This window comes from Cynocephalus volans, chromosome 10 (assembly GCF_027409185.1).
Source record: "Cynocephalus volans isolate mCynVol1 chromosome 10, mCynVol1.pri, whole genome shotgun sequence".
In the NCBI taxonomy this organism is placed as follows: Eukaryota; Metazoa; Chordata; class Mammalia; order Dermoptera; family Cynocephalidae; genus Cynocephalus; species Cynocephalus volans.
The window spans coordinates 111,453,466-111,473,040 of NC_084469.1; the positions used below are offsets into that span (position 1 = coordinate 111,453,466).

At 57.6% G+C, this 19,575-nt stretch overlaps 1 protein-coding gene across 1 annotated transcript; it reads left to right on the forward strand.

Annotated features, from left to right (window-relative positions):
* Positions 1-1,720: 1,720 nt before the first annotated feature.
* On the forward strand, positions 1,721-17,162 carry PDE4C (phosphodiesterase 4C). Its single transcript, XM_063110078.1, has 15 exons — positions 1,721-1,962; positions 9,729-9,920; positions 10,479-10,515; positions 10,603-10,718; positions 10,845-10,897; positions 11,280-11,392; positions 11,486-11,579; positions 12,092-12,255; positions 12,454-12,552; positions 12,954-13,118; positions 13,208-13,307; positions 14,104-14,258; positions 15,646-15,768; positions 16,301-16,381; positions 16,866-17,162. The coding sequence occupies exons 1-15, from the start codon at positions 1,721-1,723 to the stop codon at positions 17,160-17,162; spliced, it is 2,031 nt and encodes a 676-aa protein (XP_062966148.1).
* The last annotated feature ends 2,413 nt before the right edge of the window (positions 17,163-19,575 follow it).

A 19,575-nucleotide genomic window follows, 5' to 3' on the forward strand; every position in this document is an offset into this window, starting at 1 on the left:
GTCACCATGTCCCTTGCCACTGGGCCAATTTGTCTCCCATTCAGTTTGGGGGGCAGGGGACTGACAGAGAGGGCAGGGACTGAGACATCAAGTAAATAACAGAGAGGGAGTCGCTTGTTATGTATTGAACAGCAAGATGTGGTGGTACTGGGGTTTGAACTCAGTCTCTCTGACCTCCTGACCCAAACATTTGCCATTTCTCCAATCAGCAGACGTGGCAGGGGTCGGGGGGATTTAGTCTCCATGGAAAATACCCTCTTGAAAGCTTCTGAGCTCTCCAAAAAGATCAGGGCTCTTCCTGACCCCCAAATCTGTTGCACCAAGTGGCCCCCTAGCAGCCCCAAATGCCTCCCTGCCCCATCCCAGAGCCCACACAGGGCCTCCACCAGGTCGTGACTCTGGGACTACAGTGTCCCGCCTCCATCTTCCCCGCACCCACCTGCCCAGCCCTGCTGTTGTTACATCTACTTTTGTTAACCACGATGGAAAATGTTCTCATCCTTCCTTGCCACTTCCCAGGAAATTACCCTTGAGACTAGAATGCCTGGTGGGGGGGAAGTTGAATTTCTAGAACTGGGAAGGAGGAGCAGGCTTGGGATGTGAGGGCAGGATCGTGGCAGTGAGGTGGGGCCTGGGGTGTCACAGGGCGAATGAGATCCCACCATTTCCGCTGAGGGTATGAGCGTTGGTGTGGCTATAAAAACACAAGGGTCTCAGAAATGCCCCTGCTGCTTGCCCTGAGCGTCCACAAAAGGTGGGTTTTCTTCTTGCCAGCCCACCCCCAACTTGGCTGCACCGTGGCTTTGGGGTGGGGAGGGTCTTAGAAGCAGGACTAGGATGTTTGTTAGAGGGACCTGACTTCCCCACTCTGCCCACTCCCACTAGTGGCTCCTCCGAGCCCTGGCCAGAGGCAGCCTCTGTGTGCCCACCCCAGACACGAGAGGGCCCTGGCATAGCCCTCCCTATTTCCCTGTCCTTCCCGGATTCCTGCCTGCGTGAGTGGGGGTTTTGGGGCTCCAAAGAGACCCCGTAAGGGGCTGAATGACTGAGCCTACCTTCCTGAGGTTGGCGGAAAGAACGCCATCTGTGCATACCTTCGAAGACCAGACCCTGGACTCTGCTGTCAGACTTCTCCTTGCCGCTGTCATTGGGAAGGGTTGAAGACCCGCTACTGATCAGCTTTCAGCACCTCCTGGGCGAACGGCGCCCTGGTCTGGGGGTGCCCCCGAACCCCCGTCTGCCGACCCTGCTTTCAACACCAGAAAGCTCCTCGCTGTCTCATCCCCCGGAGCCCCTCAATCGACCTTCTTCCTTTTCAGCACCAGCGGGAGGGACAGCGCCTCGGCGCCGGGGGGTCTCCAGAAGCCCGGTCTCCCTGCTCTCCATTCTGCGCCGACCAGGACAATTTCTATCTTCCCCACTCTAAGTCCTTGTCTTGACTCTTTCCTACCCAGCACTAGAGGGGACGGCAGACCGTTCTCTGCTCCGGGGGACTCCCCAGCCCCTCTCTCCAGTCCCCGCCCCCCACGTTCGTCTTCCCGCTGCTACCCTTCAGCGCCGTCTGGGCACCGGCAGCTCCTCGGTGCTGGCCCCAGCCTCTACTTTCTCCCGCCTCTGCACCCCGGCGCGGACAGCTCCTCGTATCCCCTTCTGCACCCTGTCCCGGCCCGGCCCGCCCCGGCCCCGGCGTCCCGCTCTCCCCGCCCTCCTTCTCTGGCGCATGGAGACCTCGGGGGTCGGCGAAGGGGCGGAAGCAGACAGCAGGTTGAGTTGCCCTCGCAGCCGCCAAGGCACAGCCAGACAACCGAAGCACCTGTGGCGGCAGCCCAGGCGCCCCATCCGCATCCAGCAACGGTTCCATTCGGACCCGGACAAGTCCACGGGTCGCCGCGAGCGGGACCGCAGCCCGCGGCCCGGGCTGGGGAAGTCGCGGCGCTCCTGGCCCACTTCCTCCCACAGGCGGTAGGTGGGCGGGGGCGGGCCTCCTGCGCTGTGGGGGAGGGGCGCGCGGGGCCTGGCGGGAGTGGGGGAGGGTCCTTGCTTCACCGGGGGCGGGGGTGGTCCCAGGTGCGGCTGGGTGTGTTGTGTGTGTGCATGAGAGCAGCAGATGCGACCCGTATATGCTGGGACCTGCTGTGTGAGTGTCCACAGCCAGCTGTGTCTCTGTGGGTGACTGGCTGTATTTGGGTGTGAGCCTGTGTGTGTTCACGCTTGCGTGTAATTCTGTGTATTTACGAGCAGTCGTTTACGTGACTGTATGTTTCCTCTTGTAGTCCCTCTGGGTGTGACTGTCCTCAGTCTGACCCAGTTGTGTGTCCGAAGGTTCTCCCACCCCTGGAATATCCTCAGGTGCTTGGCGGAGGGGTGTTTGTGGTCACTCTGAGCACCCGAGGTGACCCAGGGGTGCTCAGAAATATGTATATAAGAGGGCCAGAGTGCACTGCCGCCAGTGCTGGGGGAGGAGCCTCCTCTATGGCCTGCCCTGCCACTCCCTTCCGCCACCCCCTGCCCCGCCCTGCTCAGCCTGCAGAAGGAGGGGAAGCCCCTTGGGGAGCCTGAGCACAGGATGTTTCTTCCACATAAGAAAGGAGGGGCTGCTCCTCCTGTTTCATATAAACTTGGTGGCGGGGAATAAGACAGAGACTGAAGAGACTCACGGAGAGGTGAAGTAGGATCCCTAGGGGGCCAGACGTGGAGCTATCCAGCTGCTGGGCTGGGGGCTCAAGGGCCAAGGACGAGGGCCCAGAAATCCCAGGTCCCCCTTGGGTTGGAGGAGGAGCCCAGCCAGGCCAGACCAGAGCCCGAAGGTTCAAGCCCAGGCTGGGTGACCTTGACTGAGCTGCTTCCTTCTCTGGAGCTTCGTTTTTTCTCCAGTCTTGTCTATTGACTTGATTGACAAACCTGGCCTGGTATCCCCAGCCTGGCCCACCAGCAGCCTGGAAGACGTCTGGGGTGGATGGGCTCCATGGCCCAGAGGGGTTGGAGCTGTCTGCAGGTGACCCAGCAGGCTGCTTACCGCCGCCCCCCTCCCCCAGCTCTTAGCTCCTTCCACTCCACCCTTCCCTGTGACTCATGATTTTCCACTTTCAAGAAAGAACAAACAGAGACTTGGTTTGGGCCTGTCTAGGGGGAGACCCCACATGGCTCTGGGAGGCAGAAGGGGTGGATTCTGCATCCTTGTGAGTGTGTGTGTGTGCATGCACATATTGGACTACACATCATGTGCACTGCAGTCATGTAAATGCCTGTGGCCGGCCCGGGCATATATGTGCTGATGTGAGGGGAGCAGCTCACCCACCGAGGAAGCCGAGAGAAACCCGGTTCAAGGCCAGGCCTCAAGTGCTCCTGAGCAAGTGGTGATGCCTCGCTGAACCTCAGCGTCCTCGTGGGTGTGATGAATGTTCTGTGCTTCAGACTGGCACTCATTAGGTCCAGCTTGTGGACTGTGGGGATGCTGTGTCTCTCCACAGTCCCAGATGGATCATGTGGGTCTGGAAGGGTCCAAACATATTGTTTGGAAAGCATTTATTAAGTACCCACTGTGGGGCAGACCTGGTACTGAGGACAGAGCCATGGACAGGAAGTGCTCACAGGCTGATGGTGGAGACAGACCCATCCCAGGTGGAGAGAGCACAGGTTGATCATGCTGTGATAGGGAGAGATCAGGGCACCATGGGAGCACAGAGGAGGCTCCTGGACCAACATCAGGGTGGGTAGATGAGTAAGGAGGACTGCTTGGAAGAAGGGGCACCTAAGCTTAGCCTAAAGGATGCACAGAAGCCAACCAGGGGGAGTGCAGGGAAAGGTAAGCCATGCAGAAGGAACAGAATGTGCAAAGCCTCAGACTCAAGAGGATCAGATGTATGAGGAGCTGAAAAGAGATCAGTGTGGCTGGAAGGTGGGAGGAGAGGTTCTCTGCTTGTGCCACAAGCATTTATTAGGCACCTACTGAGTGCTGGGTGCTGAGGGAACAGCTGGGAGCAAGGCAGACCTAGCCCTGCCCTAGAGGGACTCACAGGCTGGGGGGCAGGGCAGACACAGATCAAATAATCATGACAATAAATGTAAAATTGTACCTGTGACAGGAGGATGCTCTGAGAGTATTTAACCAGGCTAGTCAGGGAGGGCTTCCTGGAGAGGGTGACACTCCGGCTGTGACCCAAAAGATAAAGCCTCAGCAGGGGGGCGTTTGGACAGGGCCATGGGGTGAATCAGCTGGTATGAGCCTGGCTGGTTCAAGGAACAGCAAGGAGGGGGTGAGGCTGGAACAGAATGAGCCAAGAAGAGGGGATGGAGGTCAGCCACATGGGGCCTCCAGGGAGGTGTGGATTCAAATTGAGGGCAATGGGGAGCCACGGGAATGTCTAAAGCAGGAGAGGGTATGATCTGACCCATTGAGCATCTACACGTGTGTCTCAGCCCCATCCTCCTTTCTCTACCTGAGCCCTTCATGGGGACTTGGGCAAGTCATCTCTCCTCTCTGGTCCTCAGTTTACTCATCTCTAAAGTGGGCATAATAGCACCCGTTTCCTTTCTCTCTGGGGCCACCTGGTAGCCAGGGAAGGTATACTCATAAGGGGGAAATCAAGGCAGTGATGTGCTAAGGGTACCAGAAACTGCTGGGCACCTCCTCAGGCCATGCAGCAACTCAGGTAGGAGTCGGGATGGGGGTCCTCCTGGCCACCCCTCTTTCGGCTTTGGTCCCTGACTCAGTGGGGTTTGGGACCTCCCAGGGTCAGATGGGTCAGGCTTTGAATGCTGAGTCCTGGCTCTGTGACTTCCCCTCTGTGGCTGTTTCTACATCCAGAAAGCTATTAGTAAAATATTACTGTTAAAACTATTAATAAAACATTTATAATTGAATTTATTAATGAAATACTAATAGTAAAACTATTGATAAAATATTAATATCAGGGGAGGCTGTGGGGCTGCAGAGGGGATGAAGTGGGAGAGGGCTCAAATGACCTGGTTCCTGTAAACTATGGCTGTGTGACCTCAGGCAAGTGACCATGCCTCTTTGTGCCTCAGTTTTCTCATCCTTGAAATGGGAATAACAGCCTCCACTTTACAGGCTGTCTCTGAAAATCAAAGGATTTTCACAGTCACAGCCCTTGGCTCAGGACCATGTGACTTAAAAGCCCTCATTTGTATCATTTTGTCTATACACAGCCTTCCATTTTATGTCCATGACATCAGGGGAGGGACTGTGACTCATTTTCTTAAGAACGTGGGACCATTGTTAGCCCCTCCCACAGGCCTGGGGTGGTGTCAAGGCTCTAGGATCCTGGCTCCAGCATCTCCTCCAGGCTGATCCTAGTGGCCTCTGTCCCTTGGGGACTGGCTATAATTAGGTCTGGCCCCAGCAGCTACAGATGGTATTTTTGTCTTGGGGACAGTGATGTCTGGTTCCCACCAGGTGTCTGGTTGCTGGGCTGCAGGGTTTGGAGGGAGTTCCTGGCCAGGCCCCAGGGACTTGCAGTCTTCCTGGGCTTTGTAACCTCTCTCCAAACCTCTGTTTTCTCCTCTGTACAATGGGGAGAATGTTTTCAGCTTTAGAAGGTTGCCTCAGGCTCTCCCGCTGAAGCCCTGATAGATGGGATTGTATCACAGATTCTCCAGGATTGCCAGAATCATGGGTGCCATTTCCAAAACTGAAGCAGTCCCCCCTGGCATGGCCCAGTCTGGGGGGTGGGTGTCATCCCATAGCAAGGGGCACAGTCAGGCCCAAAGCTTTCTGTGTGAGCTTGGCTGGGAGATCACCTGGGATCCTGCCTGTGACATGGGTGTTCCAGATCCTTCTTCTGCATGTGACACCCTTTGTGACTCGGTTTCCTTTTCTGTAGGATGAGATAGGGCCAGCCTGACCCCAGCATTCCAATGGTAGAGCACCTGGTACAGAGACTCCTGGAAGCTCAGATACGAGAGGCCCTCTTCCCAGCCCAGTGGGGTCCTTCTGGGGGCAGGGAAGCAGCTGAGGCTTCCCAGGACGGAAGGCTTGGCAGGGGTGGAGTGCGGATGTTTGTCCAATGGAGACAGCAGGAGAGGGGAAGGCATCCAGAGACAGGGCCTGGGGAATGTCAGAGCGGGTGGGGGTCACGTGGGGACTTGGGGGGGGGGTTCTAGGAGAGGGGGAGGTGGGTTCCAGCCCCGCTGCCCTACAAAGAAGCCTTGCGCCTGTTACCACCTCTCTCCAAGCCTTAGTTCCCCCACCTGACAAAGGATTCCAGGCAGCCCTTTGGTGGCTGCAGGCCTCAGTTTATTCATCAGGAAAACGGGCAGAGGAGGGCTGGTAACACTGTCCAGTGGGATCTGGACAGCCTCTTGGTAAACCCTGTGCCTCGGTGACCTCTCATAATGGAGGGCAGGGCGGCTGAGTTGCTCTGGGCACCTCCCTATCTGACTTCCACATCTCACTGTCTTCAGCCCTCGTCAGCCCAGTAAGCTGTGCTAGTGGGGAACGCGCAGAGGTAAGTGGCCTAAGATCCATGTTCTGCGTCCCAAAGGGCCACCGTCTAAAGAGTGGGAGCAGAGTCGCGTCTGACTCCGTGCCTCAGTTTCCCCGCTTGTTCCGGGGGTCACCAGGGAGCGGTCCAGCGGGGAGGCGGGGCCGTGCGCCCTCTGCCCCCTCCCCCCTGAGCCCCGCCCCCGCGGCTGTCCAGAAAAGGTCCCGCGCAGCCCGGCTTGGCCCAGCCTCCACGCGGTCCTGGCGATGCAGGGACACCCCGCGCCCACGCCGGCCCCTGGGCCCAGCTCCCCCCGGAGTTCCCCGCGCGGCTCCCCCGGGCTCTTCAGGAAGCTGCTGGTGAACCAGAGCATCCGCCTGCAGCGGCGCTTCACCGTGGCCCATCCGCTGTGGTGAGGCAGGCGGAGGGCCTGGCAGGGTCGGCGGGACGGCCTGGGGTGGAGGTAGGGAGGGCAGAGACAGGGACAACTGGGGCCGAGGCTTCCTGGTGTCTTTCTTCCCCTGCCCTATCTTCTCTGGCCGTCGTCGATTCTCTCTCTCTCTGTCTGTCTTCCTCCATCCGCCGCCTGGACACACGCCCAGGGGACCAGCCGTCTGTCCCCTTCCAGCTGTGTGGCCCAGAGCAGGACGGGTGAGGCTCACGTCTCCTGAGCCTCGCTGGGGCAGGTGGGCTGTGCGTCCTGGCGGTGGCAGGAGGGAGGGCATCCCCGTGGTCTCCCCGACCCCCACCCCACCATTCGTCCTGGCGTCAGCACCGAGATGACCCGGGAGCCTCACACTGAGCCCTGGGTGTCCACAGAGGAGGACCTGGTTGGATGGGGCCTCGGAGGCAGGTGTTCGGGGTTTAGGAGGGCGAGCCTGCGTCTCCCGGGCCGAGAGCGGACCCGCGTTGACTGCGCGCTCGCTCCCCGCAGCCCCGTGCAGGTACATCCTGTAAGGGCTCGGTGCACCGTTCTGGATTCGAGTTCCCGCCCCTCGGGAAGCGGCTGTGACCTCGTGGGGCGGAGGACGGGGCCAGACTGACGTCGGGGGCGGGGAGTGCTGTGGGCGCCCTCTGCGGTTGGCACCCGGCGCTCGGTTCGTGCCACATTCGCGCCCCACTCTGCAGCCCAGAGGCTCAGCGGCGGGAGCTCCCTTCTCCAAGGTCACACACGGTGACGGCTGCGGGGGAGGGGGCGGGCGTGACTGTGGTCCCTGGTGGTTCCATCTCAGCCTGGGAGGGGGGTTCCGGGTCCCCGAGAGCGACCTCAGGGACCAGGCACCAGCGAAGATCGGTCCCTTCCGAGACCTCCGTCGAGGGAGCGTCCCTGGGTACTAGAAGGTGAGGCTGGAGAGCGCAAGTCCGAGGCCCGGGGCTTCCGCGTCTCGGTGCCTCCGCTTACCCGCCCGGCCCATGTGCAGCCGCGCCGTTCCCACAGCCCGGGCGACCCCGCGCGCGCCGCCCGCGTCATGGAACCGCCGCCTGACCCCGCGCTCCCGGCTAAGTTTAGAGCAGGAGAAAAACAGCCTCCTCCGGCCCCTTAACCCTACGCGCTCGGGATGCGGATTCGAACCCGGCACGCTGAGGCTGCTCCTGGTCTCAGTTTCCCTATTTGTCCACAGGCGCTATTTCCCAGAACCTTTGAGGAAAAGGGGAGAGAGTGGTAGGGGGTCGCCACCCGCGGGCCTCCCGGTCGGAGGGCAGGTTTGGGGTACCCCAGCCACCAGTTTGGGGTATCCCCGCCTGAGACACTCCGATGCTGCCACTGCGCCCACGCGCGACACTGCCTTCGCAGAGGAGCATTAACAAGCCCCGCCCCTGCGCGTGACGTCATGGAGCGGGAGTGAGGCCACACTCCGGGGCGGGGGCGGGGGTGGGCTTTTCTCGGAGCCGGGCGGAACAGACCGAGTGGGGCCGGACGAAGACGAATATGCCCGAGCCGGCCCGAGCGCCATCCGGACTTGCTCGAAGCAGGCCCAGCGCAGCCGGACTTAGCCGAATAAGCACGAACTCATCTGAGCCCGCCCGAATGTAGTCGGAGTAGCCGAACTCGGCCGAACTCACCCGACCGAACTCTTCCGGGCCAAGGCCAAGCCTGAGTAATCGACAGAGCGGGATCGAGTCCTGCCGAATCCCCCGCCCCCACCCAAATCTGAGCTGGATCCAGCCTCCCCTGCTCAGAGCCTCCCGGTGGGTGCCGACCCCCGCAGTGGTCGGGGATGGAGTGACCTTTAACTCAAAAGTCACGGCGGGGGAGCAGAGGAACACTGGCCCATGGCCAGGAGACCAGTTTTGGGCGGTCCCCGGTGTGTCCATGTCTCTGCCGCTCCTGCCCGCCTTCTCGAAAGCCCGGGATCTGCAGGCACCCCTCCACCAGGTCGTCCACCCCCGCCTCCGCGCCTTAGTCCTTTGTCTGACCTCTGATCCCGAGAAAGAGGGCATAGATCCCCCTGCTTAGTCAGGGAGTGGCCGGAGGGAAGGACACACTTGGGAACTGAATAGAACAGGTGGTGTTGGGAAGTAGGGCGGAGCTCCGGGAAAGCGCACACCTGTGCAGAGGCCGGAGTTGAAGAGAGTAGGCGGGAAGTTCAGGTTGAAGAAGGAGCCGGGGGCGGAACCTCGAGAGCTGGGGGCGTGACCGACAGACATGGGATGGTGCCTACGGGCTGAGGGTGGAGCCTCGAGAGCTGGGGGTGTGCCCAGGTGGCCCAAGGGTGTGGTCAAGCTGGCTGGGGGTGGAACCTCTCGGCTGTGAGGAGTCTTGCAGCGTGCAGGAGCTAGGCAGTACCCGAGCCTCCTCCAGGTGGAAGAGTCCAGGAAGACGATTGTAGTCCACGTGGACCATGCGACCTAGAGCTCAGTTTCCCCCTTTGTAATACGGGCGCCCAGTCGCCGTCCTTGGGCACTCGCCTGTAACCTCCTAAAAGTGCCCCCGAGGATGGAGTTTATCATGCCCACATTACAGGCCGGGTGGTCGAGGTCCAGAGAAAGGCGGGGACCTGCCCATAGTCACAAAGTCACTTTGGGGAAGGTCTGGAACTCAGGTCCTGGAGTCCAGACTGGCCCCAGTAAGAGGGGCTCCGGAGTACAGACGCGGAGACGGAAGCGTGAGGGGTACTGAGCTCCTGAGTGAGGGTGTGGCTGTGGGGCAGGTGGGCAAGCTGTAAGCCACACCTGCCGGACCGCCGTGCAGCCCCCAGGAGGACGTGGCAGAGCGGGAATCTACTGCGACAGGCACCCAGCAGCAAGGCTCCTCATCTCTGACCATACCTCCTCTGCCTTCAGCTTTGACCTTGAAAATGGGCTGTCGCGCGAGAGAAGTGCCCTGGACCCTCAGTCCAGGCCTGGCCTGGGCCGGGTCGTCCAGGCCCCTGTCCCGCACAGCCAGCGGCGCGAGTCCTTCCTATACCGCTCGGACAGCGACTACGAACTCTCGTCCAAGGTCACGTCCCGGAACTCTTCCATGGCCAGCGACCTGTGAGTCGGGGCTGGTGGGATGACACCTCCTGGACCCCCCCCTTCTTCCTTAGTTCCTCCATTTAGCAAACTCCTTCCAGTGGCCATTTGACCTAGGCTTTAAAGTTTAAGGAGTTTGCCAGGCAGCTAATTTATTCAGTGTGCAGCAAGTGACATCAGGTGATCTGTGCCTGACCTTGGGCTGCGGTGGGGGTGGGGATGGGGGTGGCAATCCAGAAACATTAAGGCCAATTAGCAACTGAACAAACACTTTCATTTGAGCTTCCTGGTAGCCATAGCGAAAAGGGAAATACAATAATTTCTGCCCTGCCTCTGCTAAGACCACTACTGCCCATAGGACTCAGTTTTCCCATTTATGAGATGCAGATAAAATGAATGGTTGGCGGGAGGGCCTGTGTTGGCTCTCAGGGAGAGTCGGGTGAGGGGGGCCCAGGGCCCAGGAGGGCACCTGGAGGGTGCTCTTAGCTGAGGACATGGTGTGAATAAAAACTGAGAGATGGGAGTGTGTGGGAGCTCTCTCTCCTGGGCTGCTCTCCCTGATGGCTCGTCTCCCCACAGACACGGAGAAGACTTGATTGTGACACCTTTTGCCCAGGTGGGTGCCTACCCTCCTCACCGCCCCTGAGCTGCACAGGTAGAACTGACCCCTCCTTCCCAACATTGATCACCACCCTCCTGACAGGTTCTGGCCAGTCTGCGGACAGTTCGGAGTAATGTGGCGGCCCTTGCCCACCTGCAAGGCTGGGGGGCAGCCAAGTACGCCGACAGCGGAGCAGAGGCAGGGTTGGCAGGTTCAAGGTGGGCAGGGTGGAGGCGGGAAAAGGGAGCTGCCAGTTAGAGCCGGGACTCTGCAGCCTCCAGATGGGGGTGAGGGGCGGGGCCAGATGGGTGGGGTGGGCCACCCCTGAACCTACTGTACCACAGGCAGGCATCTTTCGGGAACCTTCCATCCAGCTGTCAGCCCCCTCCACCTACAGGTAATGCGCCTGTTCCTCCCCCTGCCCCCCACTGAGGGGCAGCTGTGAATTTCCTCTCCATAGTGACCTCTCCAGTCCCTGATCCCTTGGACTGTGGTTAATTGTAACCCACCCACGCTCCCACACAACTGCACACACACACGTACCCTTGGGGATGGAGGCCACCCCACTCATATTACAGATAGGGAGGCTTGAGGCCCAGAGAGACAGAGACCTGCCCATGGTCACACGGCCAATTGGGGACAGATCTGGAACTTGAATCCTGGAGTCCTGAGTTGCCCCAGTGGGAAGGGCTTTGGGGTCCAGAAGCAGAGATGGAAGAATGAGATCATAGGGTCCCCAAGTGGGGGTGGGGCACGTGCCTTACCACCTTGGCTCCCAGAGGACACTGGACGGACACTGGCATTGGAGACACTGGACGAGCTAGACTGGTGTCTGGATCAGCTGGAGACACTGCAGACACGGCACTCGGTGGGGGAGATGGCCTCCAACAAGGTGAGGGGCCAGATAGCCGAGATCACCTGCCTCTGCCCACAATGTTCCCATTATCTCTGTCCTCACCTCTTCCCACCCCCACCCCACCCCCAGTTCAAGCGGATGCTGAACCGGGAGTTGACCCACCTGTCCGAAACCAGCCGCTCCGGGAACCAGGTGTCTGAATATATCTCACGGACCTTCCTGGGTAAGCCCTGGTGGGTCACTGCCTAGGTTATATAAGGAAGAGAAATACTTCTATTACAGACTGCAGTCCGGGGGAGACAGAGTCAGACACAACACCCTCAGCCCTGTGGGTCAGGGCTGGACCCATGGAGGAACAGCAGGAACTTCCCGGAGGAGGGGAATTGAAGCTAGGGTTTTGAAGCATGAACAGAAGTTTGCCAGGGAGGAGATGCAGGGAACCAGACACCTGGGTCTCCAGCATGGGAGATGGAAAGGACACTGGGTTGTTTGGGGAAAAATACCAAGCCCCACATGCTCAGCGACCATGCCCAGCAGAAGGGTCCCTGAGACCAGCCATGAACACAGGAGAGAGCTACCAGGCCAGACAGGCACTTTATTCTGTGTTTACGTTGGGCCAGGTATAAGGGAAATAGGATGATCCCAGGGTTTGGCAAGGTCCAGGACCTGAGACCAGGCAGGATGACCCCTGCAGGAGAATCGGCTTCTCTGAGCCTCCCCCTCCACCACCTACAGACCAGCAGACTGAAGTGGAGTTGCCCAGGGCAACCCCTGAGGAGCCCCCACGACCCATGTCCCAGATCAGTGGCCTGCGTGGGCTCCCTCACAGTGCCAGTCTCTCTTCAGCCACTGTCCCACGCTTTGGGGTCCAGACTGACCAGGAGGGGCAACTGGCCAAGGTGGGTCCCCAACCACAATGCTGAGACCCAGGTTTGAGCTTTGGCTCTGTTTGGATGTCCTATCTTGGGCCTCAGTTTACCCACCTCTGTACTGGGCAGGTGGGGCTTAATGTGGAACCTGGGGCAGTGGGGAGGGGTCGAGGTTCCAGAGTCTGCAGAAGTTGGGCTGGGGTTGAGCTCCAGCCCTTCACATTTTAGGAGCTGGAAGACACCAACAAGTGGGGGCTTGATGTGTTTAAAGTGGCAGAGCTGAGTGGGAATCGGCCCCTTACAGCCGTCATATTCAGCGTCTTTCAGGTAGTTCTCCTGCCCTTGGCTTCCAGTACCCCTGGGGTTTCGTTCATCCCTTCCTACCCCAAGACCTCAAATCCTCCCTGATAGCACTGAATGGGATAATTTGAGCAGGGTATTGAAGAGTGAATAGGAGTTCACTAGGTTGAACAATTCATTGTCATGAGCCCGGCCCTGAAGAGACCCAATCTGGAGAGAAAAGCCGGACACAGACACCCCAATCCTGTGGGGTCAGAGATGGACCAGAGGAGAATGACAGAGACTGGGGAGTTCAGAGGGAGAGCAGGAAGGCGTCCTGGAGGAGGGGTCATTTGAGGGATGGATAGGTGTTCGGAAGAGAGGAGTAGGAACGGTGTATACCACAGCCCTAAGGCAAAGGCTCTGAATGGGGGCCTGTGATGGAACAGGAGCGGGACTTGCTCAAGACATTCCAGATCCCAGCAGACACGCTGGCCACCTACCTGCTGACTCTGGAGGATCACTACCATGCCGATGTGGCCTACCACAACAGCCTGCATGCCGCTGATGTGGCCCAGTCCACACATGTGCTACTGGCCACACCCGCCCTCGAGGTACTGCACTACAGCTGTGAGCAGCCAGGTGGGTGCAGGGCTCAGGAGCCCCTGCCCACCCCTCACCTCTTATGCCCGTGCCCATTCAGGCTGTGTTCACAGACCTGGAAGTCCTGGCTGCCATCTTTGCAAGTGCCATCCATGATGTAGACCATCCTGGGGTCTCCAACCAGTTTCTCATTAACACCAGTGAGTCAAGGTGGGGAAGGGGACCGGGCCCTGTCTCCACCCTGTTGACCAGGTGACCTCAGGTCTGTCTGTCTCTGATCTGAGCCTGGTCTGTGAAATGCCTATGACAGGCTTCCCTCGCTCAGATGCTCAGAGTGGGTCCAGGTACACAGTAAGTGCTCAAGAAATGAGGCAAGGGCCGACCTGTGGCTCACTTGGGAGAGTGTGGTGCTGATAACACTAAGGCCACGGGTTCGGATCCCTATATAGGGATAGCCGGTTCACTCTCATGGGAGAGTGTGGTGCTGACAACATCAAGTCAAGGGTTAAGATCCCCTTACCGGTCATCTTTTAAGTAAAAGAAAAAAAAAAAATGAGGCAGAGTTGATCTGGGTTCACTGAGATCTTAAGATTAAAGTCCTTCGAAGAGTCTGAAAAACGCAGTTGACATGCAATTATTGGATGCCTTTTGTATCCAAGCGCTGGAGTGCTGGGGATGAAAGTGGAATCCTCTCATTCAATGAGCCCAGAGTCTAAAAAAACCAAGATTCAGTCATTCATTCAGCTGGCACTCACCTGTGCACTGTCTCCCACCATGCTGGGTCCCAAAGGAGCCCCCCCAATCTTGGGTAGGCAGAGCCAAACACAGACACCCCTCACCCTGTGAAGTCAGGCACCTGGATGACTACTTGGAGGAGGGGGCATTAGAGTTGGGGCTTTACTGCATGGGTAGGAGTTTGCCAAGGACTCCCAAAAGCTTCCTTTGGGTGGAATGGGTTGGGTGGGCAGGTCTTGAGGCTCTCAGCTTCCCCCGCAGACTCGGAGCTGGCGCTTATGTACAATGATGCCTCCGTGCTGGAGAATCACCACCTGGCGGTGGGCTTCAAGCTGCTGCAGGGGGAGAACTGCGACATCTTCCAGAACCTCAGTGCCAAGCAGCGGCTGAGTCTGCGCAGGATGGTCATTGACATGGTGAGGCCATGGTGGTAGGTGGGGTAGGAAGGATGGGGGAGCAATTACTCATCGTCTACACACAGTAGGTTGAGGTGACTTTGGTATGGCTGGCAGTTCAGCCAGACCTAGGCGTGTCTGCTCTGAGCCTCAGTTTCTTTGTCTGCAAAATGGGGCAGTGACTTCCTGAGCCCTAGGTGGGGGTGACTAGGCTCTCCATTGGGCTTGTCAGATTCCAGTCGTGAATTCGACACAGAGGATGTAGAAACTGAGTTTCTGGGGTTTCAGGTGCAACTTTTTCTAACCCTTTAATTAAACATATCTGTCCATTTGATTTTTTTCAGGTAGGGGAATACCAGTAAGTTTTGGGGTCTCACATCTCATTCATTCATTTAACAAGCATTTATTGAGAACATATTGTGTGCTCGATCTGTGCCAATGACCAAGACAGTTCTGGCCTTTATGAGATTCACAGTTTGCGTTGGAGATGGACACATAGGTGGTAGCTGTGATGAAAGACCTGTAGGCAGAGCCATGACAGGGGAGGTTCAAGGTGCTGTGGGACCCCAGACCAGCTGGAGAGGTTGGGGCAGGCTTCCCAGGGAGGGAGCACTACAGCCAGGGCATGCAGGGTGAGGAACACTGCAGGATGGGGAGGAGCATTCCCAGCAGAGGGAACAGCATGCGGGAGCGCTCAGAGGAAGGCCAGGCTTGGAGTGAGGAAGAGCTAAAAGTTTGGTGGGGTACAATTGGGGCCTTGAGCAGTGGGCACCCGCAGTGGTGGTGGTGGTGCTGCATTTGGGACAGATGAGAAGTTTGGGAAGAAGTTTTAAGACTTTTGTCTGATTCTCAAGGAAGCCTATGGACCACTTGTGGGTCACTCCCGAGCTGGGTCCTCACAGGTCTGGTTAAGCTGGTTTTTAAACATCTGTGCCCAGGGTCAAACTTCCCTCCAAATAGCTGAAAACAGGCCTCTGGGGCACATGGCAGCCACACAGAAGTTTGGGGAGCACCAAGTCAGGTCCCTCCCCAGCTCCAAACGCCTCTGTGGCTTCCTTGCTCTGACCACAACTGCCTCGTCTATGTTCCTCCAACACACCCAACTCATCCAGCCCCAGGGCCTTTGCACAGGCTGTGTCCCCTCCACTACCCTCAGCACAAGTCACCTCAGCTCCCAGGTTTAATCACCCTCCCCCACACCCTGTCACACATGTGACAACCACAGAGAAGGGCCACTGACTGAGCCCCTTTGGTGAGCTAGATTTGCAGTGAACTCCGTTTTATTCTCCCATTTCACAGATGAGGACGCTGAGGCTCAGAGGACTGAAGGTCTGAGCTGGTGTGGTGTCTGGGAGTGGGGAGTCAGGCAAGTTCCTTGTGCCTGTCACTTTCCCTTGCCTGCCCCCAGGTGCTGGCAACGGACATGTCCAAACACATGAACCTCCTGGCCGACCTCAAGACCATGGTGGAGACCAAGAAGGTGGCAAGCCTTGGTGTTCTGCTGTTGGACAACTACTCTGACCGCATCCAGGTGTGTGGCCAGGTGGGCCCAGGGCCTCCTTTTCTGCAGTTCTCTAGCTGCATTTATGAAGCACCAATTGTATGCTAAGAAATAGCTAGAGTCAGGGATGGCCCATGGCTCATTTGGGAGAGTGTGGTGCTGGTAACACCAAGGCCACGGGTTCAGATCTCTATATAGGGATGGCCGGTTAGCTCACTTGGGAGAGCGTGGTGCTGACAACACCAAGTCAAGGGTTAAGATCCTCTTACCAGTCATCTTTAAAAAGAAAAAAGAAATAGCAAGAGTCACGTGCCCGTGTCCTACACACTTCTTTCCATCTCAGGCTCAGTTTCCCCACCTGTAAGATGGGTATGTTCATGGCACCAAGCCTCTCTGGGGGGTACCAGGTTTGGGGGCACCCAGGCCTAGCCAGCACCCTCCCAAGCCATGGTCTCCTCAGGTCTTGCAGAACCTGGTGCACTGCGCTGATCTCAGCAACCCCACCAAGCCGCTGTCTCTGTACCGCCAGTGGACGGACCGCATCATGGCTGAGTTCTTCCAGCAGGGCGACCGCGAGCGTGATTCGGGCTTGGATGTCAGCCCCATGTGCGACAAGCACACGGCCTCAGTGGAGAAGTCCCAGGTCCACGGGCAACTGGGCCGAGCTGGCAGGCACTGGGGAAGGAGGAGGGAGAGGAGGGACTGAGCCAACCCCACAAGCCCTGGCTTGACCCTGGCTGGCTAGCAGCAGGGTGTGGTCTGTGCTGGGCTGTGCTGAGTTAGGCCTAGGACCCATTCTCTCTGGGCTGAAGGGAGAGGGACCCGCATTCCTTGGGTTTGGAAACATCTGTTGTGGGTAACTTGGGGGACCCTGGAGGGGCTCCCAGTCTGGGAGACATGTACATCCAGCCCTGTGGGGTCAGGGCTGGAGTTGGAGGAGCCCAGAAGGGGCAGGGAAGTCTTCCTAGAGGAGGGGTTGTTTGGTGAGGGTTTTGAAGGATGAGCAGGAGTTGGGAAATGGCATTCCAGGCAGAGGAACACCTGGCCAAAGGCTGGAGGCTAGGCTGCTTCTAGGGTTTGCCATGACTCACCGCACACTTACCTGTGGCCCCCATCCTACCCCACAGGTGGGTTTCATCGACTACATTGCCCACCCACTGTGGGAGACGTGGGCTGACCTGGTGCACCCAGACGCACAGGACCTGCTGGACACATTGGAGGACAACCGCGAGTGGTACCAGAGCAAGATCCCCCGAAGCCCCTCAGACCCCACCAGCCCTGAGCAGGGTGGCCCTGACAGATTCCAGTTTGAGCTGACTCTGGAGGAGGCGGAGGAAGAAGAGGAGTCAGTGTTAGACAGGGTGGCCCTGGAATCACCTGACCCTGACCCTGGGGCCCTACCCCTGGACAACCAGAGGACCTAGGGCAAGGTCTGCATGGACCATGAGGACAATGAGATGGCAGAGCCCTTTGGCACCTAATGGCCCCTGGTGGGTGGACTTTCCGAGGAGTTCCCACGTGGCCCCTGCTTCACTCTTCCCCGCATTCAGGGAGACAGTCAAGCTTTTAGTTACAGGCAGGTCTCAGGGTCTACTTGGAGGCACCTGGCTGGGGTCCACTCTGACCCTGGGCTTGACTGAAAGAGCTCTCTAAGGGGTTGGGCCGGGGGCAACCTCTTTTTTTTTTTTTTTTTTTTTTAATCTCATATAAAGATGACCGGTAAGGGGATTTTAATCCTTGACGTGGTGTTGTCAGCACCACGCTCAACCAGTGAGCTAACCGGCCATCCCTATATGGGATCCAAACCATGGGTCGGCTCTGGGGGCAGCCTCTTGTGGCACCCTTGGGATCTTCATCCTGGACTTTTATCTCTCGCATGGAGAGGGGGTGTCTGCCACCTGCTCCCCCTTCTCCAGTGGTCAGCCTTTAGCCATATCCATCTCTAACTCTGTCATTCTTCATTGGATATTTATTGGGCGTCTGCTGTGTGCCAGGCTTGTGCCTGCTATGTGCTTCTGCGTAGCCCTGCACAAGGGGTGTGGACCCAGCCCCAAGAGACCCCCCAGTGGTGCCTTCCCTTCCTTCTCTAGCAGGCAGGAAAATGGGACTGCAAATGGGAGAATTTTCAGCATTGAAACTTCGTCCAGACCCAATTCTGGTGCCGGAGCTGTGGTGGGAGGCAATAAGGGGGCAGGAAAGAGGCGGCTCTGGATTGGGGACCATTACTGAAGATTGATTTAGGCTGTGCACCGGTTGTTGCTTTAAGTCACTGTATCTTCTGTCTTCAGCACCTCTGGATGTATGTGCCCCCTGCTCTCTCTGGCCTCAGGACCTGGGGCTGGGTCTCCCATTCATCCTCCTAGCAGAACAGCAACAAAACCACAGTATGCCCTACCCCCTGGCGATTGCCTCAGATTCCCCTAAAGGGGGGGAGGCCTCTGACACTTTCTTGTAAGTCACAGCCCTGCCTGGGCCTCACTTTCCCCTCTATGACTTATTTTGTTACTTGGATAAACTTTGGTTGGTGGAGCAGTATTGTGACCTCCCTGAAATATCTTAGAAATTTGAGGCATTGAGTATTTCTCTGGGGTTAAATAAACCCTTCTGGTCTTAAGACATCCTATTACTCAAAATTAGTGTCCTGCCCATTTCGCCGACGGGAAAACTGAGGCGCAGAGGCGCTGTTGTCTGCTCAAGGCCACGCAGCCGGGAGCTGGATATCAGCCAGCCGCGCTCCCTGTCGGCGGAGCGGGAGATGCCGCGGGGTGTGCTCGGTAATGGGCAGGCCCCCACCCTGCAGGTCGCCCTCCTGCATGTCGTTTGGACGGGCTCATCGTGTGGGTACCGGCCTCGCCGGGAGCACACCGGGCGACTCAGTGCTCCAGTCTCGGGTCCGAACCCTGCCAGAAGCCTCAGCATCCACGCCTCCTTGCCTCTCTCCTGCACCTGAGAATTTATATAGGACACACGTCATCACAGCAGCCCCGGCGTCAACAGACGGCTTCACTGGTAAATATTGTGACACTGGTAATTCATCACCATCACATTGAACGATAAAATTCCACCGAGGAAGAGCCACAGATCAGCCAGGGTCATGAACTTGATGTGTTTCCTTCCAAACTTTCAAAAGGCAGAGATTTAGGGTATTTTTTATTTAGATTTTTATCCCCCTCATTCCCCCCACCTCCTTACTTATAAAGTAATACATGTTCACTGTAAGGAATTTGGAAGTAATGAAAACGTATAAAGAAAATAAAAGTCTGCTATAACCCACCCGTTGATTACCCGCCTTCAGCATTCTGAGACGCTCCCCTCTGGTTTTTGTTTCATCCGTGGATAAGAACATTTTCATGTCCTTCAATTTGGGTGACAGCCATCCCTCCTACCCTTTACTAACTGCACCCCACCCATGCTGGACTTCCACACCGCAAGCTCAGTTCCACCTCAGGGCCTTTGCACATGCTGGACCTGTCACCCGGAATGTTTCCCTCCCTTTCCCCCATCTTCATCCTTTGGGTCTCAGTTCAGCTTCCCCTCCCCCTAGAAGTACCCCAGCAAACACTGACCCTCTATCCCATGCTGAGATTCTTTGGGGAAGCTCTTGGGGCTGGGATTTTTTGATTCTCGTCCACCACCTTCTCCAGAAACAATGAGTCTTTGTTGTTCCATGGGTAAAATGGGATCGTGTAGGATCACATAACTGCATTTGAAGAGAGTGTATCCTGAGCCAGGCACTGAGCTACCCCCAAAGTGCAAATCAACTTTGCCTCTTCTCCAATTTCACAGATGTAGAAACAGAGGCCCACAGAGGAGGTGATAAAGTTACTCACATGTGCT